The 20,535-nt window shown below is 54.1% G+C and overlaps 6 protein-coding genes across 6 annotated transcripts; all 6 read left to right on the top strand.

Moving 5' to 3' along the window:
• Positions 1-4,139: 4,139 nt before the first annotated feature.
• On the top strand, positions 4,140-6,074 carry EsH8_VIII_000764 (PAS domain-containing protein; the record flags this gene model as incomplete). The annotated part of the gene is made up of 2 exons (XM_083269806.1): positions 4,140-4,464; positions 4,516-6,074. The coding sequence occupies 2 exons, from the start codon at positions 4,140-4,142 to the stop codon at positions 6,072-6,074; spliced, it is 1,884 nt and encodes a 627-aa protein (XP_083129574.1).
• Positions 6,075-7,043: 969 nt separating this feature from the next.
• Positions 7,044-8,089, top strand: EsH8_VIII_000763 (uncharacterized protein; the record flags this gene model as incomplete). Its single annotated transcript, XM_083269805.1, has 3 exons — positions 7,044-7,119; positions 7,186-7,765; positions 7,840-8,089. 3 exons carry the CDS (start codon positions 7,044-7,046, stop codon positions 8,087-8,089), a joined length of 906 nt encoding a protein of 301 aa, XP_083129573.1.
• Positions 8,090-9,213: 1,124 nt separating this feature from the next.
• EsH8_VIII_000762 (uncharacterized protein) lies at positions 9,214-10,856 on the top strand (the record flags this gene model as incomplete). The annotated part of the gene is made up of 4 exons (XM_083269804.1): positions 9,214-9,582; positions 9,644-10,265; positions 10,318-10,721; positions 10,785-10,856. The coding sequence occupies 4 exons, from the start codon at positions 9,214-9,216 to the stop codon at positions 10,854-10,856; spliced, it is 1,467 nt and encodes a 488-aa protein (XP_083129572.1).
• Positions 10,857-11,480: 624 nt separating this feature from the next.
• Positions 11,481-15,045, top strand: EsH8_VIII_000761 (ATP-dependent 3'-5' DNA helicase; the record flags this gene model as incomplete). Its single annotated transcript, XM_083269803.1, has 2 exons — positions 11,481-13,227; positions 13,283-15,045. The coding sequence occupies 2 exons, from the start codon at positions 11,481-11,483 to the stop codon at positions 15,043-15,045; spliced, it is 3,510 nt and encodes a 1,169-aa protein (XP_083129571.1).
• A 922-nt stretch (positions 15,046-15,967) lies between these two features.
• On the top strand, positions 15,968-16,816 carry EsH8_VIII_000760 (uncharacterized protein; the record flags this gene model as incomplete). The annotated part of the gene is made up of 1 exon (XM_083269802.1): positions 15,968-16,816. One exon carries the CDS (start codon positions 15,968-15,970, stop codon positions 16,814-16,816), a length of 849 nt encoding a protein of 282 aa, XP_083129570.1.
• A 1,935-nt stretch (positions 16,817-18,751) lies between these two features.
• EsH8_VIII_000759 (Sodium/calcium exchanger protein-domain-containing protein) lies at positions 18,752-20,358 on the top strand (the record flags this gene model as incomplete). The annotated part of the gene is made up of 4 exons (XM_083269801.1): positions 18,752-19,079; positions 19,145-19,283; positions 19,355-19,561; positions 19,617-20,358. The coding sequence occupies 4 exons, from the start codon at positions 18,752-18,754 to the stop codon at positions 20,356-20,358; spliced, it is 1,416 nt and encodes a 471-aa protein (XP_083129569.1).
• Positions 20,359-20,535: the final 177 nt, after the last annotated feature.

Here is a 20,535-nt window from a genome sequence, read left to right as displayed (position 1 = left end):
TGCGGTTCACATCACGAATGAATGTTGGAGGACCCTGTTTGATGATCTATTTCGTGCGCCAACCCACTTCCTCCTCCCAGGGGGAAGAGAGTAAGAGTCTGAGAGTCCGACCGTGAATGCGCCGGAGTCAGGTATCTCCGGATATTCTACATCCTACATCGAAATACGCCGCGCACCCCGAACCCCGGATGTCCGCAATTGCTAAGGAATGGCGATGGTTCCAGATTGATCGCTCCCGCTGGGCTCTCCAATGTTGCAGTCCCGCCACCCGTCAACAAAGTCTGTCTGCACCGCGGATATGCTTGCGTTGCGTATGTCTTCTGGACAGCCTGTGTGCCACATGACCTGTTAGGCCCTCCGGGCTTAGAACACAGAACGCTTCCTGATAGTGCCCGCTCCTGCAGCTTGCCAAGCCATCGAGCAGGGTCGTAGAATCCCGTCGCGGCTGGCAATTCGTGATACATCCGTAAGGGGCAGCTTGGAGAGATGAGATGGAATAGCAATGGCTTCTCTGCTTGCTCAGGGGCATCCCGGCAGCAGATCCCAATTGGTTAACCGGGTTCTGATGTCTTCACAGCTGTCAAACCGAAGTCGCACGTTGAGCTATGCCTAGCAGAGCGTAGCGTCGCCCCTGCCCAGACGCTCAACCCACACGGACGCCATTTTAGCCTTTCCACTCCCGTTGACACGGATGACGGGTGGCTAGGCAAGGTGGAAGCAAGCATCAGAGTCGAGAGAGCCTACCAAGTGTTAGTACGGGTATATTGTAGGGAAGGAAACGGGCTCGGTTGCCCTGCAATCTCTATCGGCTGCCAGCTCGAATTGGGACATAAGGCCGCGGTCTCGCAAGCTCTTCCCAAACAAGATAAGAGCTGCCGGCTGTCCCTGCAAGATCCCCAGACCCCATGTCTGCTCTCAGTATCACGGACATGGGCAGTGGAAAGAAGTGGAGAGCTAAGCACAGAAACCCACAGCTTGTTCGCCGACTTCAGATTGTTGATGATTTTGAATTTCCAGATTCGAGTGGGTGACTGGCTGATGACGGAGGGTTCTTCTCCTTCTTCTTTTCTTTTTTCTTGCCCAGCACGGGTCTCATTCCGCGAGCCCATAGTCCATGACCACGGCCGACGGCGCATCGGCTGTGGAAGCCGTTTACATCGGGCACGGTTAAGAAACCCGAAGTCGGGGGGGAAAGAAGCCACCATATCATTTTTCTTAGGCTCAAGTAATATCCATCAACAGTAGTCCAAACACGTCAAGAATCCATCGTTAGCCTTTGCGGCCAGCCCAGCTGTTTCGGGGAGCGCGCCAATCCTCCCCATTCGGTATAACCACCCATGAACACGCATGTCCCAGCGGCTGTTGCCCACCGCCATCCATGCCCGCAACATCCGGATGGTGGATGCCCGCCAACAGCTGTCTACAGACAGACGGAAAGACAGCCAGACAGCGGCCGCACAATTACATATATAGATAGTACTCTGATATGGGTTGGTTGATACCGCCTGCGCTGTTGCATCCGGACCCTGGAACAAGGATTCCTCTCGAGCGTTCAACATTGTTCGTCGGCTTGCCTCGACAGGTGGACAACTTAGTTCATTCACCTTTCAATCCCCTCTCACGAGTAACAAGTGTGGCGACTAGATGTACGGAAACAATAACAAGTCCCATGCCATTAGCATGATACAGCTCCGTTACACGATGGGATGAAGGAGGAGGCCATGGTCAACAGACTTGGATGATACCGACAGCATACCACAAAAGCCGGGTACCTCACTCTGTACCTGTCAGTACACTTGATGTTGTACCAGAGCAGGTCACTGTCAGTTTTGTGCGACGATCACGCTCTGTGCATGCACAAAGCAGCATATGACTGGTTGCCCGTTTCTTAAGGGCGTCTGAGGGACGCCAGTCTCCCTAGGCACCTAGTGCCATATCCAGGTGGCCAGCGGCGTGGCGTGTGCACTAGGTATGCCACGTTTATTAATCAATGCTCATCGGGGCAGCGGCTTAGTGTGGCCGTGATCCTCCGAGTAGGTAATTTCACAACCCGCCGGCCTGATAGCCGGGGACGAGAAACTTGTGCCGCTGGGCTCTTCTTGTCTCTACAACACCAGTCTACCTACGGTAACCTACCTACCTGCTGCATTTGTCCGCGTGTTTTTGGGAGTAAATTTGGACTCTGATGGACCGCCATCTATCGATACGGCGTTGTGTTGTCACGCAGCTGAACGGTCCGAACCTGGGCCAACCCCCCTCCCCACCCCCCCAAAGGAAAAAAGCGCCGCATATTAAAAAAACAGGGAACACGCATATATGTGCAGCTTGTCTTGCCCCGCTGTCAACGTCTGTTGAACAAGCCCCCATCAATTGTTGCCCATGTTTTATGTGCTCTACGGTGCCCTGCGAAGAAGATGGCAGAGAGCACATGCTCGTAGGCATTTGCACCCGCTGCCTATGCATTCAGCGTCATTTCGCGTACAATGCTGCCGGAACACTGAGCACAGAGACTTGACTTGTGTGTGTTTCGAGTATCGACGAGTCACGGGAGACGGGGTTCATCCGAGCACCTTACTCGAACACAGCACATGCAATACGGACGTACGTACGCCGCACGGCCGTACCCTTACCGGCCAGGATTGCAGTCACTAGGGTAGCTTCCCTTGCTCCCCTTCAGAGCACATTAGACGCAGATTTGTGAGGAGCCTTGGGGGGAGCTACCCCATGGCCGCCTCCCTGCCCTTGTCCGGACGTGCCATCCATCCTGTTACCGCTCTGTATTTCGTATGTCACTGCTCTGTAAATTGTCTTGCCTCGCCTTGCCTTGACGTGAGAGGCGACCCTGGCCCTGGACACATTCTGGGTCGGTCCACGAATAAGCGAACCCCCGCCACAGCGGCGAGCGCAGCCGGTGCGGATCCAATGCAGTGTACGGATACATTCTCCAAAATGCGCACTCCCCACCATTTGGGACACACGCAGCTGCTGCCGCCGCCGCCGCCTTCGCAGTCGTAGCTGAGCTGCAAGATGGAGAGGGGCTTTTGGCCATCGTTACACGGGCCCTGTCACTTCTCCTCACAAACCTTGCCCTATCCACATCCGTAATTCGATGCCGCTGCCTGCACTGATGAGCTGCTGCGCTGCGGTGCCGTGCCGTCACAGCTCAGTCCTCCCCGCTGCCTTCACCAGCCGAACGAGCTGTCATAAAAAGATGCTCGCCGTCCGCACTGCAACGCACACCCTCAAGTCCCTTTCCTTTTCATCCCAGCTGTGGCTACACTATTAGGTGTCTTACCCCCTGCTGCCACGCTTCTGACCAACATCGTCCGCAATCGACCCGTTCCGTCAGTCACCACAGCCAGAGAAAGCATCAAGGAAATCTTTTCTGATATTCAACATTCGTTCTAGGCCCGAGTATTCAAATTGCGCCGGGTCAGGTACTTATTTTACTGCCGCAACGCCCACATCTATCCCCGCTGATACCAACTGTCCCTCTTTCTACGGCCGAGTCGTCTCCGCAACAACGGCCTTGAGCTCCCACAGTATCTCAGGCCCCTAATTCGGTCGCCCCATTCAACTCTCTGCAACGCTCCCGTGTGTGGTCCTTCTAGGTAGTGGAACATTGCCGGTCTGTTCCAGTTTACGGCATACTACTCATCACTGCGTGTACGGTCTAGTTCACTCGACCCCTGTCCTTTCCCGTCGTCATCAGTCGGCTAGGTCACAGTTCCTATCTTTGTTTGCTTGGACCATTTCATCCGTACAGCTCGTGAAAGACTCTTTCGCCTTTCGCCTCAAAGGTGACAGCGCCATCTGCCCTATACCGAGAAGCCGGCGCGCAACATACTGCTACGGGGCCCTCGATCCACGAGCGTTCGGCCCAGGCTGTCCACCTCGGACGACATCATCATTTAGGACCAGACCAACTTTCTTTTCCACAATAATCGATTCGACACCAGTCGGTGCTGCTCAGCTTCTACGCTATCTGCCAGTCCAACACGACAGGTTTCCAAACATCACTCGCATTTGCAGCCAGTCAAAGTTGAGGACAAGCTGCGGAAATACGATTTTAGCTGTGGCCGGCCAGACCTACAACCTAAACCCCGTCGACCTCTGTTACCAACCCAAAGTCGCTTGCAATGGAGCAAACGTTTATGACCATTCACTCCACGGACCCTAGCGCTGCTATCCTGTTCGTGTCTGACTCAGTATACGACATACTGGGTTATACCACCCAGGAAGTGCAAGGAAAATCGTGCTTCGACTTCTTTCACCCCGATGAGGTGCCCTTCGCTCGCTCTATTCATAGTCGCGGCGTCCTGCTGGACAAGGCCGCCGTTCTTCACTATGTTCGCATCATGTCACGCGATGGCCAGTGGGTGAGCTGTGAATGTTGCTTCACCGTGGTTCATGATGTCCTGGTTGCCTGTACCAGTATTTACAGGCGGGGTGAAAAGAGCGAAAGTAAGTGGCCATTCTCACCCTTCTTCCTGCCCGTTATGCTAACCTCTATAGGACGTGCACTAGAAGCTCCCCAGATCCGGCGACTTTTCTCCAGTTCTCCCCGAGACCCCCGTTATCACATGCTCGAGCATTTGTCTCCCAAATTCAGGATGCCTGCCGTGGAACGCGAACCGCGCGCAGCTCTGATCTTGAACAGATTCACGCGCACGCTGACCGTCATGTTTGCAACCAACGCCGTATCCACTATTCTTGGCGTTCGACCCGATCAAATCAAAGACAAGAGCTTTTACGAGTGCATACAGGAGAATTGCCTGCCGGATGCTATCCGGTGTCTGGAAAGCGCCAAGGCCAACGACTCGATAGCATACCTGAGGTTCTGGTACAGAGATCCGCGCCGGCCTGAAGATTTTGACGATGAGGAGGAAGATGAAGAGCGTCAAAGCGTGAACTCAAGTGATTCCGACGGCGGGGGTGTACAACTCGACGGCCAGCTCGATGGGCACATGGACATCGACGAGGACGGGCCGCAAATCAAGCAAGAAGATCAGGGTCGGCCTGGCATGTCAAACCACAGCTCCACGTTTGCCTCGGATTCGAGCGGGCGAACACAGCAGACGGCTGCCACCACGGCGCCGTCTGCCAACGGAACGGCGGCACAGGCATCTCCTCCACCGGAATCACTGAGAAGTCGCCCACGGGAACCGCCTCAAGCCTTTGAGTTGGAGGCTGTTGTATCTTGCACATCCGATGGTCTCGTCGTCGTGATCCGCAAGGCACGCCCGCCAATCCCAGCGCCTCACCCCCCGCTGGTCGTGCCAACTTATACCAATGGGCTGTTTGCGGCGCCCTGGGGCCACCATCCGATTCGGCCTCAAGTTCCACAAGAAATGCTTTATTCGTTCAGGCCTCCCCTCATGCCTCAGTACATGCCTTTAAGCGACAACGTGATGGCTGCAGGGGGACCACCTGTTGACCACCTCATGAACTCTATCAGAGATGTTGCCGTTTTTGCATGGGCGCTTGTTGGAATCAACGGCAACCTTGCCACTTACACGCGTGGGCTGCCACGTGGTGAAGCACAACCGGACGGGTTGCCGATATGGGATCCAAGTGCGGGAAATGCCTCGTACTCTGGACCTGATAACCAGGCGGTCCGTCGCTGGACCCAATTTGACAAGGAAAAAACGGTTTTCAACCCGCCATCGTCGTCGTTCCAACAGCCGTACCCCCACGGCCCGCCATCAGGCTACACTCATGTGCCTCAAATGGGAATGAATAACTACCCCTATTCTCAGCCGGCGCCGCCCACTTGGCCCGGTCTGCAACCTGCTTATACATCGGCGTACGATCAATATGCAAGAAACAATCATGATCAAGGCCAACACCATCCACAGCATCAACAGAATCAGAGCCACCACGGTCATCATCAGCCTCACCAGCAACTGCAACAACAGCAAGCTCAGGGCTATGGCCCACCGGTGGTGCAGCAAGAGCAATCGTGGGGCGAAACCCCGCCGCCGTACAATGGTCAAGGCCAATCCCATGATGTCCCAACCACGTCGGCTGGACCGAATGAACCATCCCATAGCTATCGCTACCCATGGCAGTAACGCGAATACTCGGTTAATGAGGAAACTGCATTAATACGAGTATGGTAATGGCACCACCTTCGGCGTTCGGGGCGCAGTTTGCTATTTCTCATTTTTCTTCTTGTTTTTCTTTATCAATCGTGTGATCGGGGAACGGTGGCAAGTGTGTCAGTTTACATTCTTATGGAACCTTTGGGCAGAGAACGCAGATGGACTTGATAGCGGGGCTGACATCATCCTGGGTAGTAGGGGGGTTTGATGACAGACATTGGCATTCCGCATTTTACTAGAAATGGCGGTAGACGGATAAAAACAGATACCCGCGAGGCGAACAAAATACCATCAAACTCGCCAAGGAGGTGGCAATTGTACATAGAACACCAGTAGCACAACCTCTTGCTGGCCTGTCTGTATATTTAGGAAGCATTGATTTGCTGGCTAAGAGCTTGCAAAGTCACTGCTCAGCACTGTAAGCGAGGAAGATTGAACCCATCAACCAGGGAACCATTTCGCCGGAATCGGGGTATGCCTTGTGTTGTCCGACGAGAGTCCAACAAGACGACTAAATTACAACAATGAACCGGGGTTTGTCTCTATAAAGACCCTGCATTTAAACGGCGGGTCGGGCCCGTGTGATGACGGGCGAGAATCCACATTGATATCCGAGCTTGAACAGACATGGCCCGGAGCAGTCAAGTAAAAATGGGGCTATTAAACGGTACCGCTAAGGCATACGGGATGGCGGGCTAGTATTTTCCGGATCAAGGGAGCTTGGACCATACGACGCCTGTAAGAGGAAACCGTGGAGTCTTCCAGGAGTCGCAAGCTGCTACGTACGTCAATTAGACATCCTGTCCATCTCACCCCAGCTCAGAGATCTGTAGCATTCGAGCAACTATCAATTATTCGGCGGTGACGGTCGAATACACATCAAACAGCCAACACTGCTATCCACAATAGAGGTGTCCCCACCCTGCAGCCCTCGAAATCATGGCTTCTACAAGCAGACGAGACGACTACGCCAACCCTCCCTTGGCTGATGACGACCTGATCGATCCCGACGATGGTAGGCTTCGATGGTGGCCCGTAAATCTGTGAAACTATTTGGAGCTGACGGCCATTTGGTGTGTAGCTGACCTCGATGACTTCGACGACCCCCTCGGAAACCAATCGTCGCGCCAACCACTGACAGGCAACATCGGCTCCGGTTCTGGCTCCTCCTCGTCGCGGCCACTGAACGAAAGCGCCTGGACCTCACGGATACCGGGTGAAGATCGTCGTGCGCCGCAAAACACGATTGATGAGTCAGTATGGGATACCCTTCGTCGAGATCTGTTCGCCGTCTGGGCCAAAATGAGGGAGGTTCTGTACCCCAAGTACCTCCTTGGAGGGACTATGTTCGACGCCGACGGCCTCCGGGGCGCATATGCAAACATCCGTGGGGCTGGTTTGTCCGGTGCCCGTGAGGAGATCACGGGATTGGCAAGTCGCTTCATGGACTCGGAGGCTCTTTTGTCGCAGAACAACATGACACCGGGCCTGCGTGACTGGGACCTATGGGGCCCGCTTATCTTCTGTCTACTCCTCAGTCTTCTTCTGAGTTTCAACGCGCGAGCGGACCAGAAGGACATCGTATTCAGCGGCGTCTTTGCCATGGTTTGGATCGGAGAGGCCGTGGTGACATTGCAAATCAAGCTGTTGGGAGGAAGCATGTAAGTTGTTGTTCTCTCACACCCTCGGTGGCGTTTCGTGTCTTTGCAAGCAAAATGCTGATCGACGCCTACAGCTCCTTTGCGCAGAGCGTGTGCATCATAGGATACACACTATTTCCCCTGGTGATCGCGGCGTTGCTCTCGGCCTTTGGCATTCCGACTATTGCCCGTGTCCCCGTCTACCTCTTCCTTGTTGCGTGGTCTCTGGCTGCGGGAGTGAGCATTCTTGGCGGCAGCGGAGTGGTCAAGAACAGGGTGGGCATCGCAGTGTATCCGCTGTTCGTCTTCTACCTTGGTCTTGGCTGCCTTTGCTTCATCAGCTAAGGCGCTGAAGGGATAATGTTACCCGGAAACGAAGGGAACCACTAGGAGAAGACGCGCCGTGACGGTTGACCGTGAAGAGCCTGGGCGCATACTGTATTTCTAGATATCCATCGTGTTGTACTAGTGACGTTTGAGATGATGGCAGGCCAATGAAGGAGATTGGGAGTTTCTGATTGCATTCTTGTATTTCTTGGGTTTCCCTGCATTCCCGAGGGTCTTGCACGCTGTATTGCTTGAATCGCCCTGGCCTCTCTTTAAGGAACACACCTCAGCCCAGACACCCATTCATGTCATGCCCTGGCCTTGACCGCAAACGACATCGGTAATTGCCGCCAACTGTCACCTAACGTTGCCCTTTTCGGTCAGCCACGCCTCCGATGCTGCATAGAGCCATCGAAGTCTCGTCTGGGCAATTTACCGATGCTGAGGTGGGGACTTCAGGGACACCCCAGCAGCGCGTGAATCGACCCCTCCCTTCCCGCTCCGCATCGTCCTTTGCCAGTCGCACCCAGCAGAACTCTTCACCTCTAGGTTCAGGTCGGGCCAGTTCCAGAAAGTCCCAATGGGTAAGGCGCGCTAATGCAGGCCGCCATTGACCCAATGGAATTCGGGCTCTCTAAGTCCCAGTGTCGTCTTATCCGAGCCGGGGCGCACCGATTGATTGGGCCGATTGCCATCAGCTACAGGTCGGTCCCATCCAATTATTCCATCTCAGCAACAACGCTGAACTTCAGAAAGCCAGACACACTGGCTGAGCTGCTGTCACCGCATTTGCACCGCACCGCACCGCACCTACACATCTTCGACAGCAACCCCAAACCCAGCCGCGCGACCATCTCAGCACGTGGAACGTCGGCTCCCAATACTTGCACACTAATTTTGCAACTACCTTTGCTGATATCGGAAGGGTTTTTTTATATTTTATATTTTGTCTTAGAGGGGGTCTGCCCTTTTTTTTTTCCTTCCCCGACCCCTTCTCTCGCGCATCTGCTGGCATTGTCGCCAGCAATTTCTACGCTTGGCTATAACCATCAGTTTGCAAAGCCGGGCAGAGAGACCTCCACACCACCCAACAAAAGCGACAACGACCACGGCGAACCATTCAACCCCACGCATCTGTCACCATGGCCGATGATCCTCAGTCCGGCAGTCCAAAGTCTGATCCGGTCGACGCAAAGGAGGACGCCGACACCGCTGCTGCCCGCAAGGAACTGAAGCACACGGCTATTTCAGAGAAGCCTTCCGCAGATGGAGCCACTGGCGAAACCACACCCCAAGGATCACAAAACGACGATCACAAGGAGCGAGTCTCTTCGCCAAAGAAGAAGCGAGCGCACGACCAGGTAGACGAGGACAAGGACATCGACGAAATCGACGTCAAGAGCGTCGCCTCGAGCGACTCGGCCAAGGACAGAGCTTTGCGACTGGAACCCGAGAAGAAGAGGCATAGGGATGAAGTCGCTAGCTCTTCTGGCGCTGCCGTCGACTCCTCTGTAGGGCTATTCTTTGTCACGTTTTCTGCTAAAGCCTGCATACTGACCCGATCTTCTGCAGGCACCACCGACTACTGCCGCTGATACGAAGAGGGCAGAGGGCGCTACGACCGAGGCTACACCGGCCACATCACAGCCCTTTGCAAAGGACAAGAAGGAAACATCGTCTACCGCTTTTGCTAGCTCTGGATTCGCCAAGTTAGCAAGTTCGAGTGCTTCTCCGTTTGGTGCGTTGGGAGATTCGAAGAAAGGAAGCGTATTTGGCGGGTCGGCATCCGCCGCATCACCGTTTGGTGCTCTGTCACCCTCCAACTCTGCCGTTGCACCTTCTCTTACGCCTACTCTGAGCTTCGGCGGTGCCGGCTCTGCAGCGTCACCCTTCGGCAGCGTTAAGCCCTCTGGCGCAAATGGGTTTGGCTCGGCATTCGGCAGCGCCTTCGGAGGCGGCCTTGGCGGCAAGCCCCTCACGAGCTTTGCCAAGACGGGCGAGTCTTCGTTCAAGACCGAGAAGGCAGTCAAGCCCTTCGGAGCGCCTGATAGCGATGGAGAGGGCGACAGTGACGAGGAGGCCGACGTCGACGGCGAGGCTGCCTCAGAATCCGGCGACAAGGAAGAAAAGGAGGAGTCCGACAAGGAGGATTCCAAGGCTGGGGATTATAAGAAACGCACCAGGCTGCAGAAGAGTGAGCAGAAAGAGTTCAGCCCAGGTATTGTAGTGGTGCTAATTGTGGTCAGTCACTGTCGACGACGGCGAAGCCGGCGAGGCCACCATAATTCAGGTCAGAGCCAAGATATTCTACTTGGAAAAGGAAGTCGGTTGGAAGGAACGTGGGTCCGGCATGCTGAAGATCAATGTTCCCGAGGCGTGCGTTGAGTTTGATGCGTCTGGCCTGCCGATACCTGGCTCCTTTGACGCATCTGGCCTAGAAGACGCAGGCGAGGATCCCGAGGCTGGCGGCAATAACGGGAACAAGGTGGTTCGTCTCATCATGAGACAGGACCAAACACACAGAATACTCCTGAACACGGTCATCCTGCCAGCTATGCAGTTCCAGGAGAAGGCGACATTGAAATCGGTCGGTATCATGTTCACCGCCTTCGAGGGTGCTGACGCCAAGCCTGTGAGCGTACATGTGAGGGTAAGTATCTTCAAACACCATCCGCAGCCAAAGTGATCTGACTTACTAATTTCCGATGTGCAGATGAGCGCCGCGAGTGCAAAGGCATTCCTTAATGAGGTCGGTATGGTACAACGAGAGCTTTCAAGCAACTGAGCGCCGTGTTTCCAGAGATGGACAGTTTAATGGGCACCAGATGGCATTGTTGGTCGCCTACCCTTGTACGACGTGACAAATCGAGTGCATGGTACCATATAGGAAGGGACGGAGAGCGGGCAAACCAGACAGAGGCATACACTTGGCGGGACGGCAGAGGCTTGTTTAGAAGTCCAGTTTGAGTATGTGGATATCTCAGGTCGTTGTCCTGTCATGATACCAAGGAAATAGGCATCCTTCGATACGTTTAGATATCAAACAAGCACAAAGAACATGTTCCAGTCTTGTTAAATGTGCATGTTATCCTAGTAAACTTGAGGAGTATTTCGGAAGAGACGAGACCTTGAGCCGAGTCTGTGGTGTCGACTCATGGCCCACGTGACCCGGTGTGGATTACGTGACGCAGACGACTCACGGTGATCTTTCACCCCGTCCATCAGGTGGCGTCACGCGTTTTCAGGCCCGACGCCACTTTCTCATTCGATGATTTGAAAACTTGCGTCCATCTATCTACTCCGTCTTGCTCTCTAACAAGGCTGCCTCTTTTTAGTGCTACGAAGTGCTCCTGCTACATCCCATGTTAGGGGAGTCAGGGCCTTTTGAGGGCCATTGAGGCTTGCGATCATGTCATCTGTTGCGTCGGACGAACAGCAGTCTACGGCCAAAAAGACACAGGTAAAGAGGAAGATAAATGAAGTCGAGCAAGTTGTATCAACAGGAGAGGTTACTGTCGGACCGCCAGGCAATGTTCAAGCGTATACCGATGCTGCAATTCCAAGCGAAACAGCGAAGGCGGCCAAATCCAGGAAACGGACCACGTCAAAGAAATCAGGTTCAGCTTTGAATCATGCTGACAATGCAGCATCCACCGTGGAATGCAAGATAGACTGGCCTGAACGCTTCAAGGCGCTGGAAAAGACGCATCGTGCTCTTAATCTTGTCTTCACTTTCTGCTGTACCCGCAAGCACCTCGCCACCACGTTCGAGACAATCAAATCCGCAGTGGAATCGCACACTCACAAATCCCTAACGGTGGAGGAAGTCGCGGCAATCACTGCCATTCGTCCGGAAGGCGTCAAATTTGCCTACGTGGACGAGATCATGCTGCAGACCGAGGTCAGGGGTGCGGAGCGAGATGTAACATTCAAGCAAGGACGCGACTTCCTCTCGCAGGCCCCCGCCCCAGACGCCTCTGTCGGGGGGATCTCTGGTCTCGAAAAGCTAGACCAGCACCCCGACAACCCAATCGAGGGAGGGAAAGAAGTGCTCTACTTTGAATTCGTGGATGGGGACCTCAAGCGCCAAGTCAAGGACAAAAAGACTGGCGAGATTACGAAGCCTACGAGGAAACTGAGAGAGGAAGCCTTGAAAATGCCCGTCTACAGTCAAAAGCAGATGACGAACCTTATAGAGAGGAGGAATCAAAAGTTTAATGACGCCGTCAGTCTTTTTCTCAATCAGTGCGTCTTAGATGGGATGGATCCCGAGCAGGCTTTGAAAAAGGCAACTGAGGTCCACATCCCCATGCCGACAACTATTGAGGAGCCGACCGACAGGAAACTTGGAGCACTGCCCGAGTCGATTCCAACAGAGCGCAAGAGTATCCCGGAGATCGTCCAGGAGCTGAAAGACTCTCCCTGGTATACCGGGCAAGTCGTCCCAGATGGACACCGTGTATTTGAGCCGCAAGAGCCTGTTTATGGTCATTTGAACTTCTTACTCAGCCAGGATCTTGTAAACGCCTTGTACAACGCCAAGGGGATCACTCAGTTCTTTGCACATCAGACCGAGGCCATCAATGGCCTAATGGAAGGTCAGCATGTTGTTGTTGCCACGTCCACAAGCTCTGGCAAGTCGCTCATCTACCAGCTTCCCGTCATACACGCCCTAGAGAAGGATTGGAACACACGAGCCATGTACATCTTCCCCACAAAGGCATTGGCACAAGACCAGAAGAGAAGTTTGAGGGACCTGATGAGCTATATGCCGGGCATGGAGGATGTACTCGTGGAGACGTTCGACGGAGATACTCCGATGAACGAGCGAAATGTGATCCGGGAAGAGGCGAGAATCATCTTTACTAACCCAGACATGCTGCATATCACTATCCTTCCGCACGAGGAGAGATGGAGAACGTTTCTGAAGAACCTCAAATACGTGGTAGTTGATGAGTTACACTACTACAACGGGCAAATGGGCTCTCACGTGGCGTTCATCATGAGGAGGCTAAGACGGATATGTGCTGCTGTTGGCAACCGCCACATCAAGTTTATATCATGCTCCGCAACAGTGGCCAACCCCAAGCAGCATTTCAAGACCATATTTGGTATGGAGAACGTCCGTCTGGTGGATTTCGATGGCTCGCCTTCAGGTATGTCTTTTTGTCGGACAACCCGAAATGAGACAGCTGAGACTGACTTTAATAGGTCGCAAAGAATTCCTGTGCTGGAATACTCCGTATAAAGATCCCGGGGACCCAGCGAGTGGCCGAGGGGATGCCATGTACGAATGTGCTCGTCTCTTCTGCCAGCTAGTTCTCAGGGGCGTCCGCATCATTGCCTTTACCAGGGTTAGAGATCAGTGCGAGAAATTGGTTTCCGCTGTGCAGCAGGAGCTGGAATCCCTCGGGCGGCCGGAATGTGTCAACAGAGTCATGGGCTACAGAGGTGGCTACACCGCCCAGGACCGACGGAGAATCGAGTCCGAGATGTTCGAGGGCAAGCTCCTGGGTATCGTCGCAACCACTGCTTTGGAGCTTGGTATAGATATTGGCACTCTGGACTGTGTGCTTACGTGGGGATTCCCTTACACCATCGCCAACTTGCGTCAACAAAGCGGCCGAGCCGGACGGCGAAATAAAGATTCGCTGTCGATACTGGTGGGGGATTGCTTCCCTACCGATCAACACTACATGCAGAACCCCGATGAACTCTTCTCGAAGCCTAATTGTGAGCTTCAGGTTGATTTGGAAAACATGTTGGTACGGGAGGGGCATATTCAATGTGCCGCTTATGAAATGCCCGTCCGGCCGACTGCGGATGCGGAGTATTTCGGGCAGGACTTACCTCAAATATGCGAGGAGAGGCTGCTCAGAGACGCCATGGGTTTTTACCACTGCCACGATCGATTCCATCCTATGCCTTCGAGATTCGTTGCCATTCGCGACACCGAGGACGACCACTTTGCCATTATCGACATCACTCACGGGAAAAATGAGGTCTTGGAGGAGCTTGAGGCCTCGAGAGCAACGTTCACGATATACGACGGCGCCATCTTTTTGCACCAAGGGAACAAGTATCTCGTTAGGGATTTCCAACCTGACAAGATGATGGCACGAGTAGAAAGGGTCAAAGTCGAGTGGACCACAACGCAACGAGATTTCACCGACATTGATCCGATTGAGACGGAAGCTATCCGGCGAATCTCTGGGTCCTTGTCCAAGGCCTTTTACGGCACGATTAAGATCCAGCAGAACGTGTATGGTTTCTTCAAGGTCGACAAGAGGAAACGTGTGCTCGACGCCGTGCATGTAGACAACCCTCCCGTCATCCGGTACGGAAAGGGCATGTGGCTCGATATACCAAAGAAAGCGTTGCAAATCCTCGCAGATAGACGGCTACACATTGCGGCGTCCATTCACGCGGCGGAACATGCCATCCTGAGCCTCATGCCCAACTTCGTCATCAGCTTGCCGGGTGATGTACGGACGGAATGTAAAGTTGCGCTGAAAGAGTTTGCCAAGAAGGAGTCGCAGAGGAAGAGGCCCGGCCGGCTGACATTCTACGACGCCAAGGGCGGCGCTAATGGATCGGGTATCAGCACTAAGGCGTTTGAGCACATCGATCATCTCCTCCAGCAGGCCCTGAAGCGGATCGAGAACTGCTTTTGTGAAAACGGCTGTAGGGAGTGCGTGGCTTCGGACCTATGCAAACAAGCCAACGAGGTAATGAGCAAGGCGGGCAGCCAGGTCATCCTCAAGGCTCTTTTGAACATGGAGATCGATGTCGAGGCGCTGCCCATGGGGCCCGAGGAGTATAGTCCAGCCGGGATAGAAACGGTCATTGTGGCTCAGACTGTGCCGCCGAAAGATAGGAATAGCCTGAGACTTGTTGAAGTCAAGGAAGAGGAGTTTGAGGACCATGAGTCCGTAGTACTGGAGGAGGCGGAGACGTGGACTGGTGAGATGTGATAGAGGGAATGGCAGGGCGTCCGGCACTTTCTTGGGTGTACTCGTCCTGCATCTGGCGTTCAAGTGTATGGCAAAACCATGTCTATTCTCATCGAATGAAACGGATCTGATGGGCGACCCCTGAGTTTATATAAGGCTATGGGCGCTAATTCCATCGTTACTCTCTTTTCCACGAATCTCCCTTCCAAAACACACACACAGATCGGAAGTGAGGCAGCTGTCGACATCTGCTATAGTTTTCCAACTCAGACTTTTCCTTTCCCAGGGGCACAAGGACCGTTGTCCTTTCACATTTGAGGAGGAAGAAATGGCGGCCATCGTCAGTGGTTGAGATATAGCGATGGAGGCTGGAGCAGGCCTCAGACGACACAGGCTGGAATAAAGTCTCGGATCAGAGACTGGGAGGTTGGAGCATGGGACAGCTAGGCTGAAGATTGGCTTGGGTGCCTGGATCTATGGCTGGAGGCTGAATCCCAACGAGATAGAAGATGCTCCTGTCTGCGTCTGTATGCCTAAGGCAGTTGGGGAGTCTGAGTATTCACCCGTGTGTAGTGAGTGAATATGCTTGAATATAAATCCCCCCCACCCGCCACCCGCCACACGCACACACATGGCATTTGAGTGCGCTTGAAAGAGCTATACCGTTTACTGTTCTGTTAACCTCTTTTCTCTTTTCTCTTGCCCTCCTCCTTTCACCTTCACCACCACCTTCTTCCATCACCGTCATCATCACCGTCATCATCACCATCCTCATCACCATCCTCATCACCATCCTCATCACCATCCTCATCACCATCCTCATCACCATCCTCATCACCATCCCCATCTATCACTATTACTCTCGACCACCCGTTCCTTCACTCGGTATTTGTGCTCATTGTCTTTGTTGACCGGCAAAACCCTTGCTAATACTCGCCTAGAGATGGCCAGCTTCGAAGCTGACCCCAACGCCATTCGGCGTCGCACTGTCCCCTGGCACGCTCAGGTTCTGCCCGCCCCCTGGGAGGCACAAGACACCTACCTGGGCGAGGTGGACATGGAAGCAGGCGTGGGCACGTCGGGCAGCGGCGGAAAATTCTATGCCATGCGAACTGTCGCCATGCCCCAAGTCTCCATGACAAATGAAGAAAAGGTCTTTGAGCGCGTTCTCCGCCGCCTGAACAACTTCTCACCCAATTACGAGGGCAATATCTTCATCAAGCGAAACAAGAGTGCCGACATACCCCCCTACCTCAATACGTCCTTGTGGATCACAGGCCTGCCTGCCGGCTGCACGACGAGCATGCTCCTGAAAGGCATTGCTGAAGTTGGTCACGTGGGCAAGATCTGGTGCACGCACATCAACAAAGAGGAGCCCGAGAATGGCAAACCCTTTGCTGCTGCAAAGGTGGTCTTCTTCTACCGAGAAGGGGCAGAGAACCTCCTGCGGGCTACCAAAGAAGGCAAATTCCGTGTGGGAGGTCGGCGGCCGCGGGGTACGTGGAACCGCGTCAAGTCGGCACCCCAGAAGGAGGGAACTACCAGGTCCCGGGTTGTCCTCATTCGGGGCCCCGCCGAGCTGGTCAACCGCGAGGTGTTGGATGCCTGGTTCTCGAAGCTGTTCTGCTACCAGACGGAGGAGGTCACCGAGTGGGAGTACAAGGTGGATTGGAAGGGGCAAGGATGGCGCACGCTGGAATGGCGTTTTGGCAGCCACCGGTGTCAGGCGGAGGCGGCCACCATTGCCATGGGAAAGGACCTGCACGGCATCGTGAGCTGGAAGTATGGTTAGGACCCGTGCTCCTAAGCATCACCACCGCCGTTGTTGGTGGTAAACACCGTTGGTTCTTTACACAGTACTCATCCTTGTGGTATTCAGCGGGGATAATGGTTAGCCCTGGTTCCGAAGGGCGGTGGGTACGGCACGGGCAGAAGCGAGAGGATGTTTAAGATGAGACCTAGGCCGGCGTTGGCCTTTTGGCGTTCTAGGCTGATTTTCAATCAACACTGTGTTTCTCTCGAAAACAAAAAAAAATAGGCAAAGAGATGAGTGGCCAAAGGAGAGGATGAAAAAAAGAAGCCTTTGCCAAGTGTGTCGGGGATCCGGGATGGGATGGTTTGACCCTTGGGTAGACATGGGCGACGGTGTCTCAGCCTCTGGGCACTCGTGGCATCCGCTTGGCATGTCGTCGGGATGCCCTTGGCTTGACTTGGCTCTGAGCTTGCTTCTCGGAACGATAAATGTTATAGGCTGGGGCCCTGGCTCTTGTTTGTTCCCGTCTGTGTTTGGCTGCCTCCCTCAGAGTTCGGATCGTTTGGCACTTTGTTACTGCGTGCCTCAGTATCCGTAGAACTATGGTATGCATGCAATATGCAGTCCCATGCAAAATATTGCCGCCAATGACTTGGGTTCTGTTGCGATCTGACGCATTGATCGTACCCGCCCGCCGCATGCCTTTGCCCCAGTTGCGCCCAAAACCTCGGCTGCTCGCTCTACTCTGCGGGCGATGACGGTCTCTGGGAAAGCGACGCGGGCAGAATCGTCAGAGTTGTCATCATGGGCGCCAAGCTTTCATATGATGGACGGGCGCAAGAATGTTGCAGTACATCAATGAACATCAATGACGGACACAGCAAGCAAGGAAGGAAGGCGTAGGAGTTAGGAGAAGGGGAGGTCGGAAACAGAGATGCGGTCGGCTGGCGTAGCATTGGGAAATGTCCGGGGCCTGCAGGGGTCTGGAAGCTTGTGACGTAGGTGGGCTGCTTATCTGCACTACCTTGCAGAGTACCTTGCCTTCATCACCGCCTCTTTACAATAGCAGCAGCAAACAACAACGACAACATTTGAACCTGCAGGGCTTCTTCATGGGGGCGCATTCCTCGCCTCGCGACATGAATGGAGGAAACGTAAAAGGCGTGTCTGGTGCCCATTCGCTATGCGGCACTTTACACACTCGGGCAGAAAAAGTATCCTGTACCCAGGGTTTCACAGCAGTCCAGGCGAGCCCATCGATATCCCCAGGTGTACCCATACACGCCCAACGCCGTCCAACAATGCACAGGGATTCTGTCAGCGGTCTTGGCATGACAGCACGCCTGGCTGTGCCTTGATTCACCCAAGCTCGCCCACCGCACCCGATGATGCCTTCCTTCCTCGGGCATGAGAGCCAACCTTGTCTTTGGTGTGTTCCTTTCGATTCCACTTACCAACTTGTTGTGAGGCCGAACATGTCAGGAACTTTCTTTTTGCGGACTGACGGACCCGTCAACCGCCCCATCTCGTCCGCAACCCAATAATAACTGTCATCCTCTCACCGACTGCCTTATTACAACAAGACAAGCTTAAGTTGAAACATCATCGCTCCCGTCCCGGCTCATCCCCATCCCCGGCCCAGACACCCCAGCCCCCGCCGCCAGGGGCCTCATTCAAAGAGACTGGGCCACGTTGATCAATACTGGAGAAAAGGGCCCTCAATTCCCCATCTCTTGCTGTTCTCCCATGTCCTTTCCTCCTCTTGACCGTCAAGACATACCGCACTATCAAAAGCCTTGATATTGGGGCTGTTCTACGTGTTCACCGTCCCTCCCTACCCTAGCAACTCAAACTTGTGTGTACACGCCTGGTGATAATCTCCACGACTATATACCCGCTGCACCTCCGCCTGGCGGCTGCCTCACTTGAACGGCCTTTGGTTATACAACTAGCTAGACGCCTATAACAGCAGTTATGTCGGCCCCACGGTCACCGTATCGTCAAACCTATCGACAGTCGACCGCCCCACGGCGCCGAGAGTCCAACCACCCCATCGTCCCCCCCGAAAAGGCACGTACCTCCGCTCATTCGGCCCGCGAGGAGCTACACGTTCATTATGGACAATATCACTTGGCCCCTCCTCCCGGCAGCCGTGGCCCCAAGGTCAAGCCCTCTGGAGAAAGCGGTCGCAGAGGCTTCCACCCCTTCAAGTTTCTGAGGATTACCTGGAAATCCTCGAGCCGGGCCTCTCTAGTCTGCAACTTTTTCTGGCCCGTTGTCCCCGTCGCTTTTGCCGTTCAATGTAAGTCCCCCGCCGCGACGGTCGCGGGCCTGGGCACCCGCAGGACTGACATCGGAATCCTACAGACACTCGCCCAAACGACCATGTCTTGATCTTCATACTCAGTTACATCGCCATGATTCCCTGTGCCAACATGGTTGGCTTCGCCGGCCAGGAGCTCTCTCGCAAGGTCAGCCACGTCTTCGGCGTGCTGGTCGAGACTACGTGAGCAAACCCTTCGTCCATATATATGTATTGGCGTATCATACTTTGCCACTGACATCGGCGCCCCTTAGCTTCGGATCAATCGTTGAGATCATCCTCTTCATGGTACTATTGGCGGGTGACCAATTCACCGTCATTCAAGCCGCTATTCTTGGTTCGATATTAGCAACTATGCTTTTATGCTTGGGATTGTGTTTCATTGCCGGCGGCCTGCGACGAGAAGAGGCAGAGTTTAGCGAAACTGTCAGCGAGGCTGGCAGTGGCTTGCTGCTCACCGCGTAAGTGGAAGTTCCCAGGGGATAACCGCGACCAATACTGACAGTGGGCGAACAGAGGGGTAGCCTTGGCCATCCCTACCATTTTCAGTTATTCCCTCCAAAACACTCTCACGCCCAAGGAAATCGAAAGCAAGACACTACACATATCGCGCATCGTCTCCGTGTTGCTCGTCATCTCGTACGCGGTCTACGTCTACTTCCAAGCCCGGACCCACCATGGTATCTACGATGCCATCTTCGAGCATGACGAAAGGCGAGACCATGATAAGCGCAAGGATATAAACAAGCCCAAGCTGACGTTGACCGAGTGCATTATCGCTCTGGTCATCTCCATCACACTCGTGACCTTCATGGCCATCTTCCTCGTCGAGCAAATCGCCCCCATTGTCGAGAGGCACAACATCTCCGACCCCTTTATGGGCCTCATCCTCGTGCCCCTAGTCGAAAAGGCGGCCGAGCACTTGACGGCCGTCGACGAGGCGTGGGACAATCAGATGAACTTTGCCCTGTCTCACGTTTTGGGCGCCACGCTGCAGACAGCTTTGCTTAATGCCCCGTTGGTCACCATCGTCGCCTGGGGCCTGCACAAGCATATGGACCTCGTCTTCGAAATTTTCGACATTTCGATGCTCATCCTTGCCATCCTCACCGTCGGAAACTTCCTTCGAGACCAGAAAAGTAATTACCTCGAGGGTTTCCTTTGCGTCATTGTCTACCTCGCCATCGCAGTAGCAGCTTTCTACTACCCCAATCCGCCAGGGCATGGTGGTGCCGAGGGCACCGAAGGTGGCCACTAGGCTGTACGGATGTGACGAGAAATTGACGACAGTTATGAAAGAGAACACACGCCTGGTTTCCGGAGTTTGTAGTTTTTCGGGATACCAGAGATTGCATAGATTGCAAAGCTGGTCTAGTCCATATATATGTATGGCGTGATTGAAAGCCCCCAAGGGTAGTTGGGGGTCATTACGAGT

This window comes from Colletotrichum jinshuiense, chromosome 8 (genome assembly GCF_051148585.1).
Source record: "Colletotrichum jinshuiense chromosome 8, complete sequence".
NCBI classification, from domain to species: domain Eukaryota; kingdom Fungi; phylum Ascomycota; class Sordariomycetes; order Glomerellales; family Glomerellaceae; genus Colletotrichum; species Colletotrichum jinshuiense.
This window is presented reverse-complemented; position numbering and strand designations above follow the sequence as displayed.